We start from the raw sequence: 25285 nt of genomic DNA, 5'->3' as shown, positions 1-25285 counted from the left end.
ACCAATGATGAATGGATAAACAAAATGTGGCTTATACACACAATGGAATAGTAGTCAACATTCAAAAGAAATGAAGTTCCAATACATACTACCAACATGGATCAACCTTGAAGACACTGTGTTGAGTGAATTAAGCCAAACACAAAATATGATAGTGTATGATCTCAGTTATATGAAATAAAACATGCAAATCCATCGGAAAAGAAGAAAAATAAATAAGAATCGAAAATATGCAAATCCATCAAGTCAGAAATTAGAATAAAGGTTAACAACGTGGAGATGGGGTTGGAGAATGGAGAAGTTAACCTTTAATTGGTAGTTTCTGGTTGAGGTAATGGAAAAGGTTTTATAATGGATAATGGTGATATTAGCACAACACTGTGAATGTAATTAACACTGCTGAACTGTATATATATTTTTAAAGATTTAATTATTTCTGTCCCCCCACACACCATTTCTGCTTTCTGTGTCCATTCACTGTGCATTCTTTGTGTCTGCTTTTCTCTTTAGGTGGCATGGGGAACGAATCCCAGGACCTTCTGGAGTGGGAGAGAGGTGCTCAATCTCTTACGCCACCTCGGCTCCCTGGTCTGCTGTATCTCTTATAGTCTCTCCTGTCTCTTTTTGCAGCGTAATCTTGCTGCGCCAGCTGTCTGCTCAGGCCAGTTTGCAGTGCAGGCCAGCACTCCTGCGTGTACCAGCTCGCCTTCACCAAGGGGCTCCAGGAATCGAACCCTGGACCTCCCATATGGTAGACGGGAGCCCAAATGCTTGAGCCACACCCACTTCCCTGAATTGTATATTTTGAAAGTGATTAAAATGGAAAATTTTAGGTTGTGTTACTATAATTTTTTTTAAAAACCACAGAACTATACAATAGTGAATCCTAACGTAAACTATAGACTACAATTAATAGGATAAATAATAGTTTTATCAATTTTAACAAAAGTACCACACTAATGAAAAGTGTTAATAATAGGGAAAACGTGTGGGGTAGGAGTGTATGGAAACCCTGTACTTTCTGCATGATTTTTCTGTAAAATCAATGAAGCCAGGGAAGTGTTTAATTCCTCTAGGTTCTTGGCTATCTCACATAAAACAATTTAAAAACACACCAATCAACCGATGAATGGATAAACTGTGGTTTATTCACACTATGGATTATTATGCAGCTGTAAGAAGAAATGAAGTAGTAAAGCATATGACAACATGGATGAATTGGAGGACATTATGCTGAGTGAAGCAAGTCAGACACATAAGGACAATACTGTAGGACTGCACTATTGTGGACTAAATATATTGTGTAACATATTGTATGATTCCATTTATATAAAACGTAAATATAAATCAATTTATAAAGATGTAATTTGATTAGTGGTTACGTAGAACTAGGGAAGGCATGCTAAGAGGTGTGGAGTTTTTCTTTTTGGAGTAATGAAATAATTCTAAAATTTTTTTGTGATGATGAATGCACAACATTGTGATTATAATAAAAGCCACTGATTATACACTTTAGATAGACGGTATGGTATGTGAATATATCTCAATAAAACTGCTTAATAAATAATTGTGCAATAGTAGCCAGAAATAGCAGGAACATACGGCAAGGGAAACAGAGATTGAGAGAGGAAGAATTTTGGTTTTTATTATTATTGAAATTATGAAAACGTTCTAATAATGATCGAAGTGATCAATGCACAACTATGTGATTATACCAAATACCCTTGATTGTACTTTGGATGAATGTACACTTTGGATGAATGTACACTTTGGATGAATTGTATGCTTTATTAATATCTACCAATAAAATTGATTTGCTAAAAAAAAAAACAAAATGCAACAGTTTAGTTAAGCCAGTAAAAATAATTTATTGAGAAGTGGGGGAAAAGAACAGAGCTTGCTGAGAAATGGAAGAGAAGGATGGAAATATGCACCAAGATTTGATGCAAGCTCCTCTAAGCAGAGTGAAATTTGGCTTATGTGGTTACTTTTTTTTGTTTTTTAAGATATATGTATTTATTTCCCCCTACCCCCTTGTTGTTTGCACTTGCTGTGTCTGTTTGTCTTCCTTGTTTTTTTAGGAGGCACTAGTAACCAAACCCAGGAGGGAGGTGTTTAATTGCCTGAGCCACATCCACTCCCTGCTTTGCTGCGTCACTCATGTTCTTCTTCTTGTGTATCTTGTTGCATCAGGTCACCATGCCTGCCTGACACGCCAGCTTGCTGTTTTCTTTTTCTTTTTTTTTTAAGATTTACTTTTTATTTATTTCTCTCCCCTTCCCCCCTGTTGTCTGCTCTCTGTGTCCATTCACTGTGTGTTCTTCTGTGTCCACTTGTATTCTTGTCAGCGGCACTGGGAATCTCTGTCTCTTTTTGTTGCGTCATCTTGCTACATCAGCTCTGTGTGTGTGCAGTGCCACTCCTGGGCAGGCTACGCTTTTTTCGCGCAGGGCAGCTCTCCTTGCACATGGGGCTCCCCTATGCAGGGGCACCCCTGCATGACAGGGCACTCCTTGCGCATATCAGCACTGCGCGTGGGCCAGCTCACCACATGGGTCAGGAGGCCCTGGGTTTGAACCTTGGACCTCCCATGTTGTAGGCGGACGCTCTATCCATTGAGCCAAATCCACTTGCCTCACTGTTTTCTTTAGGAGGTACCAGGAACCAAAGTAAGGACCTCCTTTGTGGTAGGTGGGAGCCCAATTGTCTGAGCCACATAAGCTTCCCTGTGGTTACCTTTTAAGTTATTAATTATTCCTCCGCTTGTTGATTTTGGGGGAGGGGCCCCAGCTGTTTGCTGTTCTGATTGATTACCCTACCCATCAGTTCCCCAGGGACTGATAAGGCCCCATGAGGATATGTGGGGCTCTTCCTTGACCCTGAATGAGATCCTGTTCCAAACAGTGTTGTCATGGGATCCGTCTGGCAGCCTCCTTGGTGGCGGGCTTTCCCGCAGGGGTTTCCAGCAGGCTTCCAGAGCCATGTGTTTCGTGGCCATGTTCTTCTGCCGGATCCTAGATTCATCTTCCCTTTTCCTAAACTAGTCTGCCTCAACTACAACTTCTCTTAATAAAAAATAATAGGAAGCAGAGGTAGCTCAAGCCTCCCAAATGGGAGGTTCAGTTCCCAGTGCCTCCTATAAAGAAGACAAGCACACAATGAATGCCCACACAGAGAGAACAGACAGCAAGTACAAATGAGGGATAGGGAAAAATAAAAAAAAGAACAATCACAAAGCAATAACCCAACTTCACACTTAAGGAACTAAAAGAAAAGCAAACTAAACTCAAAGTGAGCAGAAAGAAGGAAATAATAAAAATTAGAGATAAGATAAAAGAAAGAAAGAATAGAAAATAGGGACACAGATTGGCTCAACTGATAAGAGCATCTGTCTACCATATGGGAGGTCCAGGGTTCAAACCCAGGGCCCCTGGCCCGTGTGGTAAGCTGGCCCACATGCAGTGCTGTTACGTGCAAGGAGTGCCCTGCCAAGCAGGGGTGTCCCCCACGTAGGGGAGCCCCACGTGCAAGGAGTGCACCCTGCAAGGAGAGCCGCCATGTGCGAAAGAAGCACAGCCTGCCCAGGGGTGGCGCCACACACACACAGAGCTGACACAGCAAGATGATGCAACAAAAAGAGACACAGATTCCGGGTGCCGCTGACAAGAATGCAAGCAGACACAGAAGAACACACAGTAAATGGACAGAGAGAGCAGACAACCAGGTGGGGTGGGGAGGGAAAGGGAGAGAAATAAATAAAAATAAATAAGTTTTTTTTAAAAAAAAAGAATAGAAAATAAATGAAACCAAAAGTTTTTTTTTCCAAAAGATCAATAAAATTGCCAAGCCCTTTAGCTGGAGTGACAAAGAAAAAAAGAGAGAAGATACAAAGAACTAAAATCAGAAGTGAAAGTGGGGACTTTACTACTGAATTTACAGAAGTAAAAAGAATTCTAAGGGAATACTATAAAGAGTTCCACAGCAACAGATTAAATAGTCTAGATGAAATGGACAAACTCCTAACACACACAAATTACCTAAACTGACTCAAAAAGAATTAGAGGGAACAGACATGGCTCAGTGGTTGAGTGTCAGCTTCTCACACACGACGTCCCAGGTTCAACCCCAGTCCCTGGTAACTCAAAAAAATAGAATCAGAAAACCTCAATAGAATAAAAACAAGTAAAGAGATTTAATCAGCAATCAAAAACCTTCCAACAAAGATAGTCCAGGACCAGAAGGCTTCAGTGGACAATTCTACCAAACATTCAAAGAACTAACACCCATCCTGCTCAAGTTCTTCCAAAACACTGACTTGGAAGGAACACTTCTTAACTCATTATACGAGGCCAGGATCACTCTGATACCAAAGCCATCTGAGGATATCACAAGATAAGAAAATTATAGACCAATATTCCTTTCATGAATATGGATGTACAATTCCACAACAAAATACTAGTAAAATGAATCCAATAGCACTTTGAAAGGATTATACACCACAACCAAGTGGGACTTACCCCAGGAATGCAAGCTGGTTCAACTTAAGAAAATCAATTAATGTAACTCACCACATTAACAGAATAAAGGGAAAAAAACCCCACACAGGATGATCTCAATTTATGCAGAAACAAACTGATGCATTTGACAAAATCTAATACCCTTTCATGATTACATAAAAAACAAAACACAAAACACTCAGAAAATAAGAAATAAAAGGAACTTCCTCTGGGAGCAGGTGTAGCGCAGTGGTTTAAGTGTCTGCATACCTCATTTAAAAAAAGGGGGGGGGGGGGACTTCTTCAACATGATAAAAGTCATATGTGAAAATTCCAGAGCTACATCATCTGCAAAAGGTTGAAGACAAGGATGGCCACTTTCACCACTCCTATTCAACACAGTCCTGTAAGTTCTAGTCAGAACAATTAGGCAAGAAAAAGAAATAAAAGGCATCAAAGTTGGAAAAAAGAATTACAACTATCTCTATTTGCAGATAACATGATCTGACATAGAGAAAATCCCAAAGAATCTGAAAGAAAGCTAATAGAGCTAATAAACAATTTCAGCAAAGCTGAGGGCAAAAGAGCAACAAACAAAGATCAGTTCTGTTTCTTTTGTGTATGTGTAGAGGTACTGAGACCGGGGATTGATCCCAGGATCTCATATGTGGGAGGCCAGCGCTCAACCACTGAGCCATATGGGCTCCTGAGTTGGCTCTGTTTGCTTACTGTTTGCTCATTTGTTTTTGCTCACTGTCTACTCATTTTGTTTTTGCTTGTTGTCTGCTCATTGTCTGTTTGTTGTTTTTGCTTGTTGTTTGTTATCTTTTAGGAGGCCCTGGGAATGAAACCTGGGACCTCCCATATGGGAGGTAGGCACTCAACTTCTTGAGCCACATCTGCTCCCCCAGTTGTGTTTCTATACAGCAGCAACAAACATCAAGAAAACAAGGAGGGGGAAGCAGACTTGGCCCAGTGGATAGGGCGTCCATCTACCACACGGGAGGACCGCAGTTCAAACCCCGGGCCTCCTTGACCCGTGTGGAGCTGGCCCACGCGCAGTGCTGATGCGCGCAAGGAATGCTGTGCCACGCAGGGGTGCCCCCCACAAAGAGAAGCCCTACGCCCAAGGAGTGCACCCCGTAAGGAGAGCCGCCCAGCGCGAAAGAAAGTGCAGCCTGCCCAGGAATGGTGCCACAAACATGGAGAGATGACACAACAAAAAGAAACACAGATTCCCATGCCACTGACAACAACAGAAGTGGACAAAAAGAATATGAAGCAAAATGTACACAGAGAACAGAGAACAGAGAACTGGGGTGGTGGCGGGGAGAGAAACAAATAATCTTTAAAAAAAAAAAAAGAAAACAAGGAGGGAGAAGCAGATTTGGCCCAACGGATAGGGCGTCCACCTACCACCTGGGAGGTCCAAGGTTCAAACCCAGGACCTCCTGACCCATGTGGAGCTGGCCCATGTGCAGTGCTGATGCCTGCAATGAATGCTGTGCCACACAGGGGTGTCCCCCAAGTAGGGGAGCCCCATGAGCAAGGAGTGCGCTCCGTAAGGAGAGCCGCCCCGCATGAAAAAAGCGCAGGCCACCCAGGAGTGGCACCGTACACATGGAGAGGTGATGCAACAAGATGACGTAATAAAGAAGACGCAATTTCCCAGTGCCGCCTGACAATGCATGTGAATGTAGAAGAATACAGAGCAATTGGACACAGAGAGCAGACAACAGGGAGAAGGAGAAATAAATAAAATAATCTTCAAAAAAAAAACCATTAAAAAAAAGGAAAAAATTCCATTTACAATAACATCCAGAAGAATAAAATATCTAGGAATAAATATAACTGGGGATATGAAACTTGCACACTGAAAACTTCTGCTGAAAGAAATGGAAGAAAACCTAAATAAATGGAAAGACAGCCTGTGTTTAGAGTTGGAAGACAGTATTCTTCAAATGACAATGCTATCCAAAGAAATCTACAGATTCAAGACAATCCTGATAAAAATTCCAGAAGACTTCTTTGCAGAAATGGAAAAGCTGATCCTCAAATTCATAAGGAATTGCAAGGGCACCCAAATAGCCAAAACAGTCTTGCAAAGAACAAAGTTGCAGGACACAATTCTTGATTTCGAAACTCACTACAAAGCCACAGTATAAGGGTAGACATATAAACCAACGGGATAGAATTTTAGAGACCATAGATAAATGCTCACTTCTACGGCCTATTTATTGGTTTTATTTTATTTTTTAAAAGATTTATTTATTTCTCCCCATCCCCCTCCCCACCCCCGCCTCACTGTCAGCCCTGTGTGTGCATTCGCTGTGCATTCTTCTGTTTCTGCTTGTCTTCTCTTTAGGTTGCATCAGGAACCAATCCTGGGACCTTCCAGAGTGGGGGAGAGGGGCTCAATCTCTTGTGCCACCTCAGCTCCCTGGTCTGCTGCACCTCTTATTGTCTGTCCTCTGTGTCTCTTTTTGTTGCGTCATCTTGCTGCACCAGCCCTCCATTCAGGCCAGCCTGCTGCATGGGTCAGCATGCCTTCACCAGAAGGCCCCAGGAATAAAACCCTGGACCCACCATATGGTAGACAGGAGCCCAATTGCTTGAGCCACATCCGCTTCCCTATTTATTGATTTTAAACAAGAGTGTCAAGTTCACTCCATGGGGAAAAGGAAAAAAATAAATATTTTCAACAAATAGTGCTGGGAAAATTGGCTATCCACATGCAAAAGAACTAGAATCCTATTTCATATCATATACAAAAATTAACTCAAACAGTACCAACAATCTAAAAATAAGAGTTGAAACCATAAAATTCTTGGAAGAAAACTTAGGGGAAAATCTTCAGGACCCTGTATTTGGCAATGGATTCTTACATAAGAGTCCAAAAGCATGAAGAACAAAAGAATAGAGAAAATATTTAGAAATTCTATATTTCATAACGGTTTAACACCCAGAATATATAAAGATAAATAAACATATAAAGAACTACTGCTATTCAACAACAAAAAGACAAACTAATTTAAAAATGGACCAAGGACTTAAATAGATACTGAAATGGCCAATAAACATAAGATGCTCAACATCAGCAGTCATTAAGAAAATGTAAATCAAAACTACAATACTGAGATACCATTTAACATCCACTAGAATGGTTATTATTAGAATAGAAAATAGCAAGAGTTAGGAGGATGTGGAAAAACGGAAACTACAGTGCCCTGCTGGTAGAAATGTAAAACAGTGCAGCTGTTATGGAAAACAGTTTGGCTGTTCCTCAAAAAACTGAATATAGAATTATCATATGACCTGGAGTATTAGTCAGCCAACGGAGGTGTTGATACAAAATATCAGAAATTGGTTGGCTTTTATAAAAGGTATTTATTTGGGGTAGAAGCTTAGTTACCAGGCCATTAAGCGTAAGTTACTTCCCTCACCAAAGTCTACTGCCACATGTTGGAGAAAATGGCTTCCGATGTCAGCAAAGGTTCAGGCTTCCTGGGTTCCTCTCTTCCCAGGGCTTGTTTCTCTCTGGGTTCAGCTGCTCTGCTTTCTCCACAAGGCCAGCTGTAGACTTTCAAGCAAACAGCTGATCTCTCTTCCCAGGCCTCTGCTCTATCTAAGCAAGCACTAAAACTCCAACCCCCCTTCTCTCTGCAATGCAGTTTGTTGGTGAGTCCTCGCCCACTCAACACCCTACTGACATAGCCCAATCAAAGCCCAATCATTATTTAATCAAGTAAAACTGAAACAGCTGCATCCAATATAATTTAATATGCAGAGGAACAAATCAGTTTACAAACATAATCCAGTAACTATTTTTTGGAATTCATAAACAATATCCAACTACTACACGTGGCAATTCCACTCCTAGGTATATACTGAAAAGAACTGAAAACAAACTCCAATAAATACTTGGACATCAATGTTCATAATAGCATTATTCACAATAACCAAAAGGTAGAAACACCCCAAGTGTCCATCAATGAAATGTGGTATATACATGCAATGGAATATTATGCAGCCATAAAAAGGAATGAAGTTTGGATACATGTGACAACTTGGACAAACCTTGAAAACATTATGCTAAGTGAAATAAGCCAGACAGAATAGGACAAATATTGTACAATTCCACTTAAATGAAAAGGGATTTCTGTCCATAAAGACAGAAAGTAGATCAGAGGTTACCAGGGACTGTGGAGAGGAAAATGGGGAATTATTGCTTAACAGAGTTCCCATTTTGGTTGATGAAAGGTTTGGTAATAGATGGTGTTGAAGGCAGCACAACACTGGCAGTGTAATTAAATGCCATTGAATTGAATACTAAAAAATGGCTAAAATGGCAAATTTTATGTTATATATATGTTAACACAATCTAAAAAAACAATGAAGTTAGAAGACAACAAATTGGGGAAGTAAAAATTTGCAATATCTGAGAAACAACTATACCTTTTGTATTAGTTTTTTATTGCTTTATAACAAGTTATCATTCTATAGTTTTAAAGTTTCAGAATTGTCAACCTGAAAGATAATGCCCAAACCCTTGAAATGATTTACAAATGCCCATTACACATTGCCAGCTTTATCTCCAACTACTACAGCACCATCAGCCACCCTATTTGCACACCTATGTCCCAATCACACCTAAAAACTGCCTACACAATGCAAAAACCTTAATTTCCCTATTCTAGCCAACCCTTACCTAACCCTACCCTGGAAAACACACTTTTGTTTTGATAATATAGCAAGCTCAATAAGTCATTAGTTCAGTGGTTCCATTTTTCCCTTTAATTGCTCTTAGGTCTGGTTTAGCTATGTATAGGTCAAGCATTTTATCACTCTATCATTGGATTAAATCTCAGAGTCTACATATACAGATTTATGCAGAGAAAACACAGACATTTTTTCATAATTAACCTCTCACTACTATGTTTTTTAACTCCCGAAATTTTTTATTGATATAATTCACATACCACAAAATCTACCTATTAAAATACAGGGAAGCGGACTTGGCCCAGTGGTTAGGGCGTCTGTCTACGACATGGGAAGTCCGCGGTTCAAACCCAGGGCCTCCTTGACCCGTGTGCAGCTGGCCCATGCGCAGTGCTGATGCATGCAAGGAGTGCCCTGCCACGCAGGGGTGTCCCCTGCATAGGGGAGCCCCACGCGCAGGGAGTGCGCCCCGTAGGGAGAGCTGCCCTGCGCAAAAGAAAGTCCAGCCCGCCCAGGAGAGGCATCGCACACACAGAGAGCTGACACAACAAGATGACGCAACAAAAAGAGACACAGATTCCCAGGCTGCTGACAAGAATAGAAGCAGACACAGAGGAACGCACAGCGAATGGACAGAGAGCAGACAACCGGGGGGGGGGGGGGGGGGGCGCGGGTTAAGGGGAGAGAAATAAATTTTTAAAATAAATAAATAAATTTTAAAAAAAGGCACCAAAAAAATTTCAGTTCAGTGGTTTTTCGTATATTGTGCAATCATCTCTACTAACTTTAGAACATTTTCATCACCCCAAAAGGAAACCTGGTACCCATTTACAGTTACTCCCCAATCCTTCCTTCATCCAATAGCCACTCATCTTTCCATCTCAATGGTTTTGCCTCTTCTGGTCATTTCATATAAATATTTGGTCTTCTGTGACTGGCTTCATTCACTTAGCATGTTTTCAAAGTTCATCATTTTGCAGCATGCATCAGTACTTCATTCCTTTTTATGACAATAATATTTTACTGAATGAATGCCATATTTTGTTTATCCATTCATCGGTTGATGGATATTTGGGTTATTTCCACTTTTTGGCTATCATGAACAATCCTGCTATGAACATGAATGTAAATGATTTTGTGTGGACATGTTTTTATTTCTCACAAGAAAGTAGATCCACACAAAAGGACACCACAGAGAAGAGAACTTGATATTTTATGCTGGAGCCCCAGAGTGAGATGAACCCTTCACCTGACAGTTTACAGCTGACCTTGTGAAGAGAACAATACAGCTGAGCCTGGAAAGAAACGAGCCCTGGGAAGAGAGGAGCCCTCTGCTAGCCTACAGCTGGACCCAGGAGCCTTAGGAGGGAAGAGGAAGGCTGAACCCTCGCAGTGATTGCCTACCATCTTGCATCTACACAGGGCAACAGATTTTGGATAAGAAGGTACCTCTTATGGTACCTTGAGTTGAACTCTTTAGGGCCTTGTAACTGTAAGCTTCTACCTCAAACAAATACCCTTTATACTGACTAATACATATGGTAACTCTATATTTCACTTTTTGAGGAACTGACAATCTTTTCCAAAGCAACTGCACCATTTTAAGTTCCCGTTAGCAAAGTGTGGATTTTACTCTTGTATTCTCAACAAATAAGGATCTTCAACAAGTCCCCTGAACTAAAAGAACCGTGCTGCTACATATAATGATAAATCCCTACTAAAAATACTGCTTTAACGAAACAGAAGCATATTTCCCGCAGGAAGAGAGAATAAAGGGTACAGGCTGCAGGTCCTAGTATATTAAGCAAATGAGTTAACCTCTCAGATCCTCCGGTTCCTTATTCGTAAAATTGAGGTGCTGTCATGACATTTACCTCGGAATCGACGTGAAGATTTAAAAAATAAATAAAAATCTACGTAAAGGTGCCTATCAACGCTATTCAGGATTCCATCTCGAGCCACACATTTGGGGAAAGAGCTAAATGCTCAGATCCCTCCCCATTCTTCCTGCTCCTGGCCTGCGGGAGGGGCTGCTGAGTGACGGCGGGGGCTGCAGCCGCTTCTTTTCCAGGGGAGGGCCGGTTTGAAGGGAGCCACGCAGGATAAATTGTTTAGAGCTCGAGGAGCAGAGCCGAGTCACTCCAGCCCAACATCTCTCCCAGAAGGGATACCCCTCAGCCTGCTACTTAGCAGGCGGCGCAACATCTTGCTTTCCCTTTTTTAAGGAAATAACACATTTATTACGGTCAAAACTGAAAAGAAAGGTCCAAAAAACCACAAGCCTATCCCCCACCCACCCACCACCACCACAAGGCATCCCAGTTCCCGTCTTTCCAACCCTCCGAAAGGAAAAGAAATATGAAACGCGATCCACCACGAACCCGGGAGGTTTATCAACCCAAATGACCCTCACCGTCAAAGACCCCCCCACACACACGCGGCCCCCGCCATCCCCCTGGGACGGAGGGTGAGAAGCCTACCTGGTGGCTTCCTCCAGCTCGACCCGGCTCCGACCAGGGGCCCCCGGACGCATAGTAGCCGTCGCCTCCGCCGCCTTCCCCCGCCCAGGTGGTCTCGGCCGGGCCGCCCCCGCGCACCCGCCAGGAAGTGGGAGGCTGGGGAGGTTCAGGGCGAGGAGGGTATGTGGCTGGAGGTGGGTGCACGGGCACATCCCCACCGCCAGGCCCGTAGTAGCGGCCGTAGAGCGGCCCGTCGCTGGGGCCGTAGCCCGAGCGCCTCAGGGCCGACATGGGCTCCGCTGCCCCGAAGCCCTTCCCGCCCCCCACGGCCGGCCCATTGCGCAGGCGCCTGCCAGCTAGAGGGAGGGCCGAACAGCCAGGGGCGGGGCGACAACAGCCAATCCGAGGCCCGGTCCCGCCCCTTCTGCTGCCACGTCCTGAGCTGAGGGACTGAGGTTCCCGGCTTTGGGGTCCTGGAAGGAAGAAAGTGAGGGGAGGCACAGTGTCCCTTAAAACGGAAAATACATGTTCCTGCCATCTGTCCAGTATAGACTTCCCTCCCCTCTTCAGCAGGGTTTCCAGGGACCACGTGACGGCCCAGCCTCTTCCTGAGGACGGGCACGTGTACCGGAAGTGGGCGGGGTAAGATGGAGGCGCTTCCGGCAGGCCTCGGCCGCTGAAAGCCCGGGCGTTCTTGCTGGTGTCTGCCGGGGTTTCCCGTCCCGGTCCCGCCGAGGCGGCGACTGCGGTAAAAAGAACAAGGTGTAAGACGTGCCTGCCCGCCTCGGCTGCACGCTGCAACGTTATCTCAGCTCAAAAATGAACTATATGCCCGGCACCGCCAGCCTCATCGAGGACATCGACAGTGAGTAGCTCATCTCCTCCGAGTCAAGTCTGGGGTAAGACCCTACCTTCCTGGCGGGCGCCTCTTCGGAGGAAGCCTGTAGAGTAAGTCCCGGGCGGGGGTCGGTGTATTTTGAACTCAGTTGTGGGTGTTCGGCGATAACATCTTCCGTAGCCAGAGGGCACAACCCCTCGTCCACTCCACTACTCCCCTTGCCGCCGTCCCGCCCTCCCGCAGCCTCCGCCACCCACCCCCTTCCCCCGTGCTGGTAAGATCCACACCCGTGGAATTCATTCCTGCTTCCAAGAGACTGAGCAACGGAGGACCGAACGCGAAAGTGACCCAGCAGACTTCTCTCGTGGTCCACTGACTCCCATCTGCAATATTTTGAAGTACCAGATTACTTGTGGATGGGTGGAAATAGAGAAAGAGTCCATCAAGAGACGAAAATACTAAGACAACAACAGTTGAACTTAATTGGCAGTGAATATAGGCTTTATACTGTATAGCCAGTTGTATTCTTTCTTTATGAGGGTCTTTAACACTTTCAAGTTATTGTAGAGACAACTGCCAGCCACGCTATTGACTTTTCTAGAAAGGCTTAGCTACTTCAGATTTCTTTTTTCTGTTAGACAGTTTTCTTCTGCTTTTACTAAGATGTCCTCTTCCGAATTACTGTCCTAAAGGGGAGCTCAGTCCTGTACAAAACTAAGAGGAGTCACTTATAATTGTCCTGTCTTTCTAAACCCTTATCTGTGCGTTATTTCTCAAGCAAAATATCTTAATCGTGTGATTTGTCTCATTAACTTATAAAAGTAGTTGCAAACTGCTTTACACACAATTCTAAAGTTTCAGTGATCTCTGCAGTTACAGTATCAGCAGAGAGTAAGCAGATTAAATTCTCTTTTATGGTTTTCTGAGATCATGTCTTTAAAAATCCAAATTACTTTGCTATTGAAGAGAAATGTAGTGTAAATTGAACCAAGTCTGTCTATGAACAACCACTGTACAAGCCTTTCTGAATGTGAAATGTTTTAGTTGTCTGAGGATGCCATTTTGCCTTCACTTTTTTTAATATATATATCTGAAATCTTAAAGACTCGTACACATCCCAACATTTTATAAAAATCATTTTTGTTCTCAAACTTGTAGCTCCACTTTCTTTATAGATTCCAGACACCTCCTTTACTGAGATGTGTGGAGCAATTTGATAGGCAGCACCCATACACGCATTTTCATCCTCTCTCCTCAGTCTTCTGTATCTTTACCAAGCCTCTCATTAGAGTAGGAAGTATTCCTCCCTTTCTATTTGTGTTTGTTATTACTTTCTCCTCCCACTGCTTCAAGATCCCTATTCCATTAATATCCTTTCTATATTTTCTGTCCCCCCATCCCTTTGTATATGTACTTGTCTGCCCATCATATTTTTCCCCATGAAACTCCCATCCATTTGTCATATCTTCACCCCCATACCTCTTAAGTCATCTCTATTTTGATTCTACATCCTGACCACCTGCAATAAACCACCTGTTAGGCCCCCAGTCTGGTTTTCTGTCATTACCATGCTACTGAAGGTAATTCTTAAAAATCACCAATCACCAGCTCTTAATGTACTCATCTAAATTCTTCTATCTGCAGTATTATGATACTCTCCCCACTAAGTTCTTAATTCTACTCCCTTGATTTCTCTGACACTTGTAGTTACTGATTTTATTACCTCTCACACTTTTATTATGCTCTAAAATAGGTCTCTTGGGTTCCATCTTTGGCCTGCTTCTTTCCTTTAACTCTCTAGGAAATCTCATGGCCTTTAATAATTAAATCATCTCTTTGTGGATTTGTCCAAAATTGCTCTAATTCTGACCTGTTTGGCATTGCACTCCTACATTTCCATCCACCTTTCAGAATCACAAACAAGTGATAACCTTCCTTCCTAGGCATCTTCTTTTATTCCCAAATTTTGGTAAATGGTCCTCTCCGACATGACTCAAAACTCATATCTTCTTTAAGTCACCTTTTCAACACCCCACCCTCTCACACATCCCCCCATATACAAACTCAATTAGATGACAGATCCAATCACTTATACCTACACAGTTTTAACTCTGCCTTCTAGCTCTACCTTGGTTCAGATCCCTTCTTCATGTCTCAGACTCTGGGGAATCTTGTAACTGCTCTCCCTTTTCTACCAGATCAGTCTTCAATGTTTTCTTGTTCCCTATAATGTCGAGTCCAAACCCAGCTTAACCATAACTTTCTGACTTCATCTCCTATTTTCCTTCATATCTCCAACTTTCAGCCAAACTTATGAATACATAGTCTTTTCTTCTTTCCTCCTGCCTAATATTCAAATTTCTCTCCCTTCTCCTTCCCTGTTACTCTTTCCATGGCCAAAAACTATCTACCTTTCAAGGTCCAACTCAGATACCTCCTCTAGCTGGTTGTAGTTTCTCTGAAGTTTCATATAATTAACAGTTGCTTTCCACTGGTACTTAACTGTAGGCCAAGACTCTGTATTCCTGCAGGGCAGAATCACTGTCTTATTACTATGTTTGGCACCTAAAAAGTACATTATGCATGGTATTAAAGAAATGAAGGAATTAAATTTCACTGGCTTTTCTACTGATAGGGTTATTCTCATCCTTCCTGTTTTAGCTCAAAGTTACCTCTTCGAGAGATTTTCCCTTGCTACTAACCCTTCTGCTACCCCTTCCCCTCTCCCCTCATATTATTCTGTTATCTTGTTTATTATTTCTTGTACTAATCACAACAGGTAATTTTCTTGTTTTTCTTCCCTCACCAGGAATATAAACTCATAAGGTCAGTGACTTTCTGAAGACTTATTCTCTACTGTATATTTAGAGCTTAGAATAGCTCATAACTCTCAATAAGTATCATTGGATTTCTGCTCCAGCTTATTCTGAGTCCTTATTTCAAGTGACTAAGGCTTTTCTTAAATCGTTTAATTTTCCCTGGTTTCAAACAAAGTGTGAGATAAGTTGAGGAGAAAATAATTCTAGAATTAAGATCATAAAGATCATCTGAACTAAATTTCCCAGTTTGCAGATACAGAAAACATATATGACACTGAAAGGGTTTAAGTGATGGGAAACGGACTTTGGCCCAGTGGTTAGGGCGTCCGTCTACCACATGGGAGGCCCGCGGTTCAAGCCCCGGGCCTCCTTGACCCGCGTGGAGCTGGCCCATGCGCAGTGCTGATGTGCGCAAGGAGTGCCGTGCCACACAGGGGTGTCCCCCGCGTAGGGGAGCCTCACGCGCAAGGAGTGCACCCATAAGGAGAGCCGCCCAGCGCGAAGGAGGGAGCAGCCTGCCGAGGAATGGCGCTGCCCACACTTCCCGTGCCGCTGACGACAACAGAAGCGGACAAAGAAACAAGATGCAGCAAAAAGACACAGAAAACAGACAACCGGTGGAGGGGAGGGGAATTAAATAAATAAAAATAAATGTTTAAAAAAAAAAAAAAAAAAAGAAAGGGTTTAAGTGTCAAACATCAGTATCTAGAGCCAGTCAGTCAGGTTTCCTGGCTCCTAACCCAGTCCTTTTCCCATTCTGCCATGCTTCTGTATTATCTGATTCTTTTCACCACTAATCTTCTAATCTAAATCCCAGGCTGCCTTGGTCCTCCCTCCATTTTTCAAATGGAATCCACTTTAAATGCATATAGAAGAGGAAGTCGTACAGCTTAAACTCCTATTAACTATTTCTTCTGTTTGCCTGTCAGCTCCCTGGTACTAACACTTCTCATTTAAAAGATCCCTCTCTTTTCATTCCCCAGAAAAGCACTTGGTCCTGCTTCGAGATGGAAGAACACTTATAGGCTTTTTAAGAAGCATTGATCAATTTGGTATGTATTAATTATGGACTTCCCCTTCTCTTACATTAATAGTGATCACCCATTGCATTTTTTGTGTTATTTCATATTGAAATTTATCTGCAACTGTTTTTCACATGTGTCTAGCATAATGGAAGTGTTCTAAGTGAATTATTTTTCTAAATTATGATTAAGTGGTTCAAAAAGCTTGTATATTTACAAGTTTGTGTTTCTAAAACTCTTTTTTCATGAGAACATACAACTACAATGTTTGGTCTATTTTTTTTATTCCCCCATTAGAGGGAGCCAAATGCAAGAAATAAACAATCCATTATATTTGTTTGGGAGGGGGGATGCTGCGCATTTGTATGTTGGCTTGGGTCCAGCTAAGCAGTTTTTGCACTGAAGGTGGTCCTTCCCTGTCCAATGAAAATTGGGTAGAAAGCATTTCCTGATGCTTTTTGGGATCTCAACATTAAGCCCAAAATGTCACACATAGGGATACATCAGACTTGGGAGTTGGACTTCATTTTGCATTCTTCATTTTTGTAAAGTAAGAGGTCTGTGTTTCCTTCTGCTTCATGGAAATTCCTTCATTTCACAGAGTACTTTGAGGGAATAAATATTGATGTTACTCTCAGATTACCAGGTATGGTTATCTGACAAAATGAGAAAATAGGTTTTTACTTTATCATCACCCGTGCACTGCCTGCATTGGGTTATGAATCCTATTAAGAACTGGAACAAAGTCTTTTGTAAATTATCACATACAAATACTCACATAACAAAGAAAAACTTTCCTTTCAGAAGCAAAAGTTTTAATCTCTGCAGTTGCTTAGGCTTTACAATTTCCCAAGTTCCCTACTCCTTTATATTTTCTTATAGCCATGTTAATATGGCTATATGGCTATAATATGGTTATAAGGAATTTAATTTTCTTGATACATTCCCACCATCATTCATGTATTAGCCCAACATAATTCCAGAAATGCTTCCAGTGTGCAGTTGTTTAAACATCTCTTATGTGGTATGTCTTACTCAATGAAATAGGAGACAGATGTTTGAAATTTTAACTTTTCCCAGAATTAGAAAATTTGGAAATAAGATTATATTTAGCTAAATTTTTTCTACTCAAAATAACTGTGAGTGGGAAGCGGATGCGGCTCAACTGATAGAGTGTCTACCTACCACATAGGAGATCCAGGGTTCAAACCCAGGGCCTCCGGACCCGTGTGGTGAGCTGGCCCATGCGCAGGGTTGATGTGCGCAAGGAGTGCCATGCCATGCAGGGGTGTCCCCTGCATAGGGGAGTCCCACACACAAGGAGAGCGCCCCATAAGCAGAGCCGCCTTGTGCAAAATAAGCACAACCTGCCCAGTAGTGATGCCACACACACGGAGAGCTGACACAGCAAGATGACGCAACGAAAAGAGACTCAGATTCCCGGTGCCGCTGAAAAGAGCGCAAGTAGACAAAGAAGAACACACAGTGAATGGCCACAGAGAGCAGACAATGGGGACAGGGGGAAAGGGAAGAGAAATAAATAAAAATAAATCTTTAAAAACAAAACAAAAAAAATAACTATGAGTGAGTTAAAGACCTTTACCCAATAATATGAACTAAGTATCTTTGTTTCTTCCTTATATGCTTATAGCTAATTTAGTGCTACATCAGACTGTGGAGCGTATTCATGTGGGCAAAAAATACGGTGATATTCCTCGAGGGATTTTTGTGGTCAGAGGAGAAAATGTAGTCCTACTAGGAGAAATAGTAAGTGAAAACTAAACTGTTAAGCTGTTATGGCTCTATTTTTGTCCCCCAACTTGATTTCAACTTTATGCTATAGCTGTTAATATCCATGCTAGTTAGGTTTCTTTTTGTCTTTTCAAGAAGGGGAAAATGCTTTCCATATTTCACCCAGCTTCAGAAAATAACTAATTTTGTTTCAATGATTTTTGGCATTTTAAAGACTTTAATCTCATTAGCAGAAAGAAATATTGTTGGTTTACTTCATCTCATAAAAAGAACAATCCAACACAAATGTGTTCATTACTGTATTAGTTGTGCTATTGTAAATAGCAAAAAATTGTAAAAGCATGATTCCTAACAAAATACTGCAGTAGAGTTTGAGTTATGATTTATGTATGTTGGAATATTTTGCAGTCATTTGAACAATAGGTCACAAATAGTTGTTCATGACATCAAGTTAACTAGCAGTGGTGCAGCACACACTGCATATATGATAGGAAAAGCCTTTCTGTTAACCACCCTTAGAAGGGAGTTCAGCTTCTCTTGGGTCCTTAGCTCACAACCAAGGAAAGAGAGGTACTTGTGTTTGTTCCTGTCTGTTCCAGGAAGACATTTGGCAGGTAAAGGGTTAAATCAAGGCATCCAAAGTGTTATTGCTGTGTGTCTCTGTGCACATACACATATACATACATTCATCCACAGGCATACAAAACTATTAGAAAACTTTTATATATGTAAAACAGAAGTCTTTTTTATAAAAGATAACACGATATATTTTATATGAAACATTTACTCCAAAAAAGGACCTTATTTAAAACTTTTGACTTGACCCTACTGTTTCTGAATATTAGGTTTGCCAGGAAAATAAAAATTCCTTCAAAGCAGCTGTAATTAAGAGTTGAACCAGAACCTTTTCCTGTTCCTTACCAAAAACTTCGGTGTTTGATTAATTTTTCTTTTCTATTTTGTTTGAAGGTTTTCAATTAAGTTTCACAATTATTAGTCACATCTTAAACGAAATTTACAGAAGTCTTTTGAGTGAAGTCATTTGGTATTTATCTATTAACAGTAAGACATCTGAGAAAGTAAGGAAATAATTCTACCAGAATGATGTCGATTCAGAGACCTGTTAGAAACAGTCAGCTAGAAGTGACTAAATGTTATTAAGTGCCACTGTGAAATGTATGGAATACCTTTTTAAAAAAAATATTTTGTAGTTGATGCTTCTTTGGTTCAGTTTATCATTTCTTCCATGTTTAAGCATCAGAAGTTGTCCTCCTCTTATATTATATAAAGGTTAAAATAATCTAGTATGCCAGGCAAGTGGAGTAAATAACTTTAGTTTGCTAGTGTATTAAAAGGAAATAACCTATCTTTGGATGATATTATGAGTGATTGGTTACTTTTTAAAACTACTTTCCTGAATTTAATTTTTAAAAAGGAAACGTATTACTTTGGGGAAGATTTTATATTTAGGGGAGCATATGTAGCTCAAGTGGTTGAGTGCCTGCTTCCCATGTACAAGGTCCTGGGTTCAATCCCCGGTACCTCCTTTAAAAAAAATTTTTTTTTACACTTTAAAACTCTGCTTCAGTTTTATAGCAAACACACAGACATGCTTTCTGTGCCACTTACATGGATCCAAATGTCCTCCTATGTAGATGTAGTATATGTGAGGAGAAAGAAATGGACATGTTTATTATTGTAGAATCCTTGTTTCTTGGGATTCCCTTTGTGGGGAAGAACACTCTCTTTTTTATATGTTACGATTGAGATACTACTGATTTTATAAAAGTATTACTAGAAAAACATAGTTTCGGAATGCTTACATAATCATATGAATCAACAGTTTGAAGAAATTATGTCACAACTCCAGGGAAACTCATACCCAGGAAACCATTTAGATTCTGTAAACAAATACATTGCTTCAGATGGCACTGGATTCCGCTTTGGATGATGATGCACACAGCATTAAGTTATAAGACTGACTGTTGGGATGCAGCAGCATCATAACCATAAGAAGGGTTCAATGAATAAATTAAAAAAACCAAGAGGCAGTACGCCAAGTAAAGAATCTTATCTTCCCTTCAGCTGCTACCCCTGGGTTATCACTCACTTGATAATAGGTATCTTGCTGGCGCTTTTGATTTTTGATGGGGGGGCGGGGTAGGACTAGGGCTTGCTGGTGTAGTGTGAGTGGCTTTCAGTTGAGAACCCTGCATCTGACAGACTTCTGCCTTACAGGTTCTAAGACCTTGACAGCATGTGGAGATTAGTATCCAGGTGTTAGGCCAGAACATCTGGAGAGTTTGTGTATTTGTCTATGCCTTCCCCACATTTTATAATTGAAAGTCATAGTAGATGATGAGAAACAAGAATATCCTTTCTGTATAGGCTTTCCATGTTAAAAAATACAGAAAAGAAAAAAAAAATACAGAAAGGTACGTGTATTTTAAGAATAAGCTGAATCTGGGGATAATGAGATACTCTTAAAGCAGTATTATTTTGCATTATGAAATTGATTATGACATGTTGGTAAAGTGTTCATAATTTAAAATCTTAAGTCAGTGTATACTGAGAAAAATTGAAAGGATATTCACCAAAATATTAACCTTCCATATTGGAATTATGGATAATTTTTCAATATTTTTTTTTGCTTATCCATTTTTAAAATGTCCTAAAGTGAGCTTGCATTTTTTTAAACAAGGGGAAAATTTTTTTTTATTAAGTAAAACATTAAAATAGTGGAGAATATGGGTTTCTCTGTAGAATTTGGGGTTTAGTAACCTAAGTGGTCTGCTGAGGCTTTCTTTAGAAGCCTTGTTGCCATAGAAGAAAAAGCAATCTTGTGTTAAAACAGAAAGACTTTAGGAAACGGGTATAGTTGACTTCCAATGAATGCAACAAAGGGGCAGTTTATTGTTTTTCTTTCTTTTTTTAAGAGGTGGAGCACTACTTTGAATCAGGGTTTCCTATTTTCTTACTGAGCAACAACCTCCAGAAATTAAGCTGGCTTTGACCATATAAAACTACAAAATCTTGCCTAAAGCCTTCTTGATCTCAGTAACTTCTCTCTTAGGTTCTTTGGGGTTGAGGAGATAATTGCTTATAAGCAGCCCTAATTTTTTATTTACGAAAAGCTGGGAAGCAGGTGTGGTTCAAGCGATTGGGCTCTGATCTACCATATGGGAAGTCCAGGGTTTGATTCCCAGGGCCTCCTGGTGAAGGCATGCTGGCCCAAATGGCACGCTGGCCTGCACAGAGAGCTGGCACAGCAAAATGACGCAACAAAAAGAAACACAGAGGAGAGAGAATAAAAGAGACACAGCAGATCAGGGAGCTGAGATGTCGCAAGTGATTGAGTGGCTGTCTCCTACTCTGGAAAGTCCCAGGATCAGGTCCCAGGATCAGTTCCCGGTGCTGCTGAAAGAAAAGACAAGTGGACACAGCAAATAGATACAGAGAGCAGACAGCGAGCACAAACAACTGGAGGGGGGAGGGTGATAGGGAGAGGATGGAATATAAATAAATTTTAAAAAAGAAAAGTTAACCTTTACTAATAGAATTAGTTTTTGACTATTGTAAGATTTGGGGTAACCTAAAGCTTATACACATTGATACTGAGCCCTACTATCACATTTATAGAAAGTATGTATTCTGTAGTAGTGTTGTCAGCCACTTCTTTAAAAAGCTTATCTGTCCCTAGGAAAAGGATATTTCAGCCCTATTACAGTTATGAGAAATTACCCAAGCCTGATATAGGAGTCCATTTGCCTATAGATCTTTAGTGTTTTCCTTCATTGTCTTTGGGTGAGGTTTTTCAAATCTGCTTGTTTTGTAGGACTTGGAAAAGGAGAGTGACACACCCCTCCAGCAAGTATCTATTGAAGAAATCCTAGAAGAACAAAGGGTGGAACAGCAGACCAAGCTGGAAGCAGAGAAACTGAAAGTTCAGGCTCTTAAGGATCGAGGTCTCTCCATTCCTCGAGCAGATACTCTCGATGAGTATTAAGTCTTTTGCTCAGGGCTATTGCTCTTGGGAAGCAAAGGCTGCTACTGAAATGAAAGTGATATCCTAGTAACCATGCATATTTGACCAGAGACTGTAGAGTGTTGAAAAATCATTCTTATTTTGAAGTCTTTCACATATGCAACATGAAGAAATCATGTGGCTACTTTTTTTTTTTTAATAACAAATCTTTGTTTAAAGAAACAGTAACACGGACTCCTTTCTCATGTCACTGTGGAGCCAGCAACTACTACTTTATATTGCTCTCCTTCTCCCAAATTAGACTTTATAGGGGGCTGTTTTCATTTACCTGTAAATAAAATATGAATCTCAAAACTGTCATGTTATTCCTCAAATTTGAGTTGCCTCCAGTGAAGAGATAAAAGCAAGATTCTCTCAAAGGTGTAAGCAGTCCACACACTGGATTTCTTCCTCCTTCTGTCACAATTCCAAGTTGCTAGTTCCTGATGAAGGAATATTTTTATGCTAAATACCTTGGGGGTCTTCTTCCTCTCCATCCCCTCTTCATGTTTGTATCTGTAAGAAATACAAATATTCAGGCTGGAGGAAGGAGGTTTCAGGTGAGTTTCCCAGTAGTTCCCATGAGAGCCAACATTCTCCTAGGGTGGTTTTTTCTCTAAATTTAATGTTAATTTAGTTAGGTTTTCTAGTTCTTTGGCTTGATTCTTCAGCCTTTGTTGCTATGATTACCAAAAAGGAACACCAGTAAAATGGTGTTTTAGTGACTTATATATCCAGGTTAATCTGTACATTCATTGGCTGACAGCCTTTGGTGATGCCACTTTTTTTAATATGACTGAACAGCTGCACTTGTATAGTGAGTATAACAGACTGTGGTGTGGTTTAATGGACAGTAAACTGAAGTAGGAGTTAGGAGACAGAGGTTGAAATTTGACTTTGTTCAGCACAGTGAGCATTTTGGGTTTGAACAAGTAGGTCATCCTCTGTGATTCTCTATTTTTTCATCTGTAGAATTATTCCAGGTATTCCCTTTTTTTTCTTAAAGACCTATTTTTTATTTCCCCTTCCCCTCCTCCCTCATTGTCTGCTCTCTCTGTCCATTTGCTGTGTGTTCTTCTGTGTCTGCTTGCATTCTTGTCAGCAGCACCAGGAATCTGTCTCTCTCTTGTTGCGTCATCTTGCTGCATCAGCTCTCCCTGTGTACAGTGCCACTCCTGGGCAGTCTACACTTTTTTTCTGCAGGGTGGCTCTCCTTGCAGGGCGCACTCCTTGCGCATGGGTCTCCCCTACGTGGGGGACACCCCTGCGTTGCAGGGTACTCCTTACATGCATCAGCACTACATGTGGGCCAGCTTACCACATGGGTCAGGAGGCCCTGGGTTTGAACCCTGGCCCTCCCATATGGTAGGCGGATGCTCTAGCTGTTGAGCCAAATCCGCTTCCCAGTATTTCCTTTTTATAAACAAACACAGTTGTCCTTTCCATATTAATGCCCACTTGCTATATGTGAATTATTCTATAAAGACACTAAACATTTTATGAGCTTAGGTATTTTTTCAAAACCCCTAGTTACTTATGAAGGAATATTTATATTTCTTATTAGATACAAGCATGAAAAGGTGACAGGAGGAAAAAAACATCTTCCCCCAAAAAGTTTTTTAGTATAAAAATATTTGTTCATAAGTAACTAGGCATTTGGGGCATTTTTAAAAACAATTTGAATTCTGAACAACTCATTATTGGGTTAGCTAAAATGTAGATAATGTATGAAGAAACAGTGGCTTGTAACAATCTATCTAGTATGTTTTGCCCATAATCTTAACAGTTAAATAACCAGAGTTGTTATTAATTACGTACATGAAGGCATTGTGAAAAACTTTATCTGACTATAAGATACGCTTCAAGCATCAGCAGAAAAACATCATTTGTTTTTCTGAGCTCTATGGTTTCATAATATCTGACACCTCCATAAAGACATTTGGATTCACTATAATTTTGTCTTTTCAACCTCCTTCAAATAGAATTCCAAGTGTAATGAAAGTTAAGATTCTTAGATCAAAAGGGAGAAAAAGGGAATTAATTTCCACTCTTAAGAACAGTTGGATCTACTGAACTTCCAAGCTATATTGAGGTTTCTGTCATTATGCATGATATGTTGCTTATAGACCTTTGTCACACAGGCAACAGCCAAGAATCAGTGCTAAAAGATGAAACCAGAGTACCTGATTCTTACCTCTTAGTCCCCAGGCTTCTTAGCACAATGGCTTCCCCTCAGCTCTGCCCACCTCAGGCTTATCTTTTTAAAGTTTCTTAAAATAGGGCCTACCTTGAGACTGCTTTCAAAGGAGAAAAATAAGGAAGTTCTTTTGAAGCTCCTTTCCTGACCATCTTTATTCCAAAATAATTAAGTATAACAGCATAGCTCTTAACTCTGCCAGCTGTACTTTTCTCCCCTTCCTTAGCCCTTGACCTTTTTAGATTGCATGCTTTTAGCTAAGTTTAAACCACAGTATCTGCCCCGCCCCTTTCCCTGCTGTATCAGACTCCCATCAGGCCCTGTGTACTGAGCAGAGCCAGATACCCTCACACTGCAATGTGGAGGATTTCTCAGGGAAATGTCAGAGGGAATCCCAGAGGTGAAGAAGACTGGACAGTGGTGTAGGCTGAATGGTAAAGCAGGCACATCAGGCAAAACATGACTTGCAGCTGCTGTGGACAGTTTCTACTCTCAGGTCTCAGACATAAGTGAGACTCATGGCAGCACTGCAGAACTCAAGAAATGGCCCCAGGAACAACGGACTGTGATACCTGGAAAGGAAATGAGAGGAAAGGCAGTTAATGGAACAGTTCCCCACCCCTGCCAAATTTATATATGTACATATCTGTGGGGCTCTTACCTTCACAGTTGAGGTAATGAAGGATTTTCTTGCCTTTCAAAAGACATGCTACAAGGTGAACTCTATCCAACTTCCTTTCCCATTAGGAGCCAGCACTGCCAGTGAGATTTTAAGAAGGATATATTAGTGAAGGTTCTCTGGGGAAACAACAGAAGATACCTGTAAATATTATGAGACTTTAATGAGAATTGTCCCACATGACTGTGAAGATGTGCTTGTCCAAATTCCATAGGGCTGGCTGAAGTAGACAGGGAAATTCTCTCTTCTGGCTGCTGAAATTATTCTTTTAAAGTCTCCA

At 41.1% G+C, this 25285-nt stretch overlaps 2 protein-coding genes and 1 long non-coding RNA gene across 5 annotated transcripts in view; 1 reads left to right on the top strand and 2 right to left on the bottom strand.

Annotated features, from left to right (window-relative positions):
* The window catches only part of DDHD2 (DDHD domain containing 2), a 123132-nt gene extending 111127 nt beyond the window's left edge, over positions 1-12005 (bottom strand). For 2 of the 3 annotated variants that reach the window (XM_071212647.1, XM_058289848.2), the window contains exon 1: positions 11696-11979. The gene's annotated coding sequence lies outside the window, so the exon portion shown is untranslated. Of the gene's footprint in view, positions 1-11695 lie in introns of all 3 variants that reach the window. The other variant, XM_058289844.2, reaches the window with a different exon arrangement.
* A 304-nt stretch (positions 12006-12309) lies between these two features.
* On the top strand, positions 12310-22447 carry LSM1 (LSM1 homolog, mRNA degradation associated). The gene is made up of 4 exons (XM_071212658.1): positions 12310-12539; positions 16315-16383; positions 18005-18120; positions 21941-22447. The coding sequence occupies exons 1-4, from the start codon at positions 12494-12496 to the stop codon at positions 22109-22111; spliced, it is 402 nt and encodes a 133-aa protein (XP_071068759.1). The 5' UTR covers positions 12310-12493; the 3' UTR covers positions 22112-22447.
* On the bottom strand, positions 20981-25111 carry LOC131276548 (uncharacterized). The gene is made up of 2 exons (XR_009184004.2): positions 24988-25111; positions 20981-24898 (listed from the first exon to the last, which is right to left on the bottom strand). It is a non-coding gene; the product is annotated as an uncharacterized lncRNA (long non-coding RNA).
* Between the last annotated feature and the right edge of the window lie 174 nt (positions 25112-25285).

Source organism: Dasypus novemcinctus, chromosome 29 (assembly GCF_030445035.2).
Source record: "Dasypus novemcinctus isolate mDasNov1 chromosome 29, mDasNov1.1.hap2, whole genome shotgun sequence".
Taxonomy (NCBI): domain Eukaryota; kingdom Metazoa; phylum Chordata; class Mammalia; order Cingulata; family Dasypodidae; genus Dasypus; species Dasypus novemcinctus.
The sequence above is the reverse complement of the archived record's forward strand: the minus strand, read 5'-3'. Positions and strand labels throughout refer to the sequence as shown.

What these genes read in the sequence shown, in the direction of transcription:
- LSM1 (XM_071212658.1), top strand. Translation starts at nt 12,494, where the DNA reads ATGAACTATATGCCCGGCACCGCCAGCCTCATCGAGGACATCGACA. An exon ending in AAGAAGCATTGATCAATTTG is followed by an intron (nt 16,384 to 18,004) that starts GTATGTATTAAT and finishes ATATGCTTATAG; the next exon opens with CTAATTTAGTGCTACATCAG. An exon ending in TAGTCCTACTAGGAGAAATA is followed by an intron (nt 18,121 to 21,940) that starts GTAAGTGAAAAC and finishes CTTGTTTTGTAG; the next exon opens with GACTTGGAAAAGGAGAGTGA.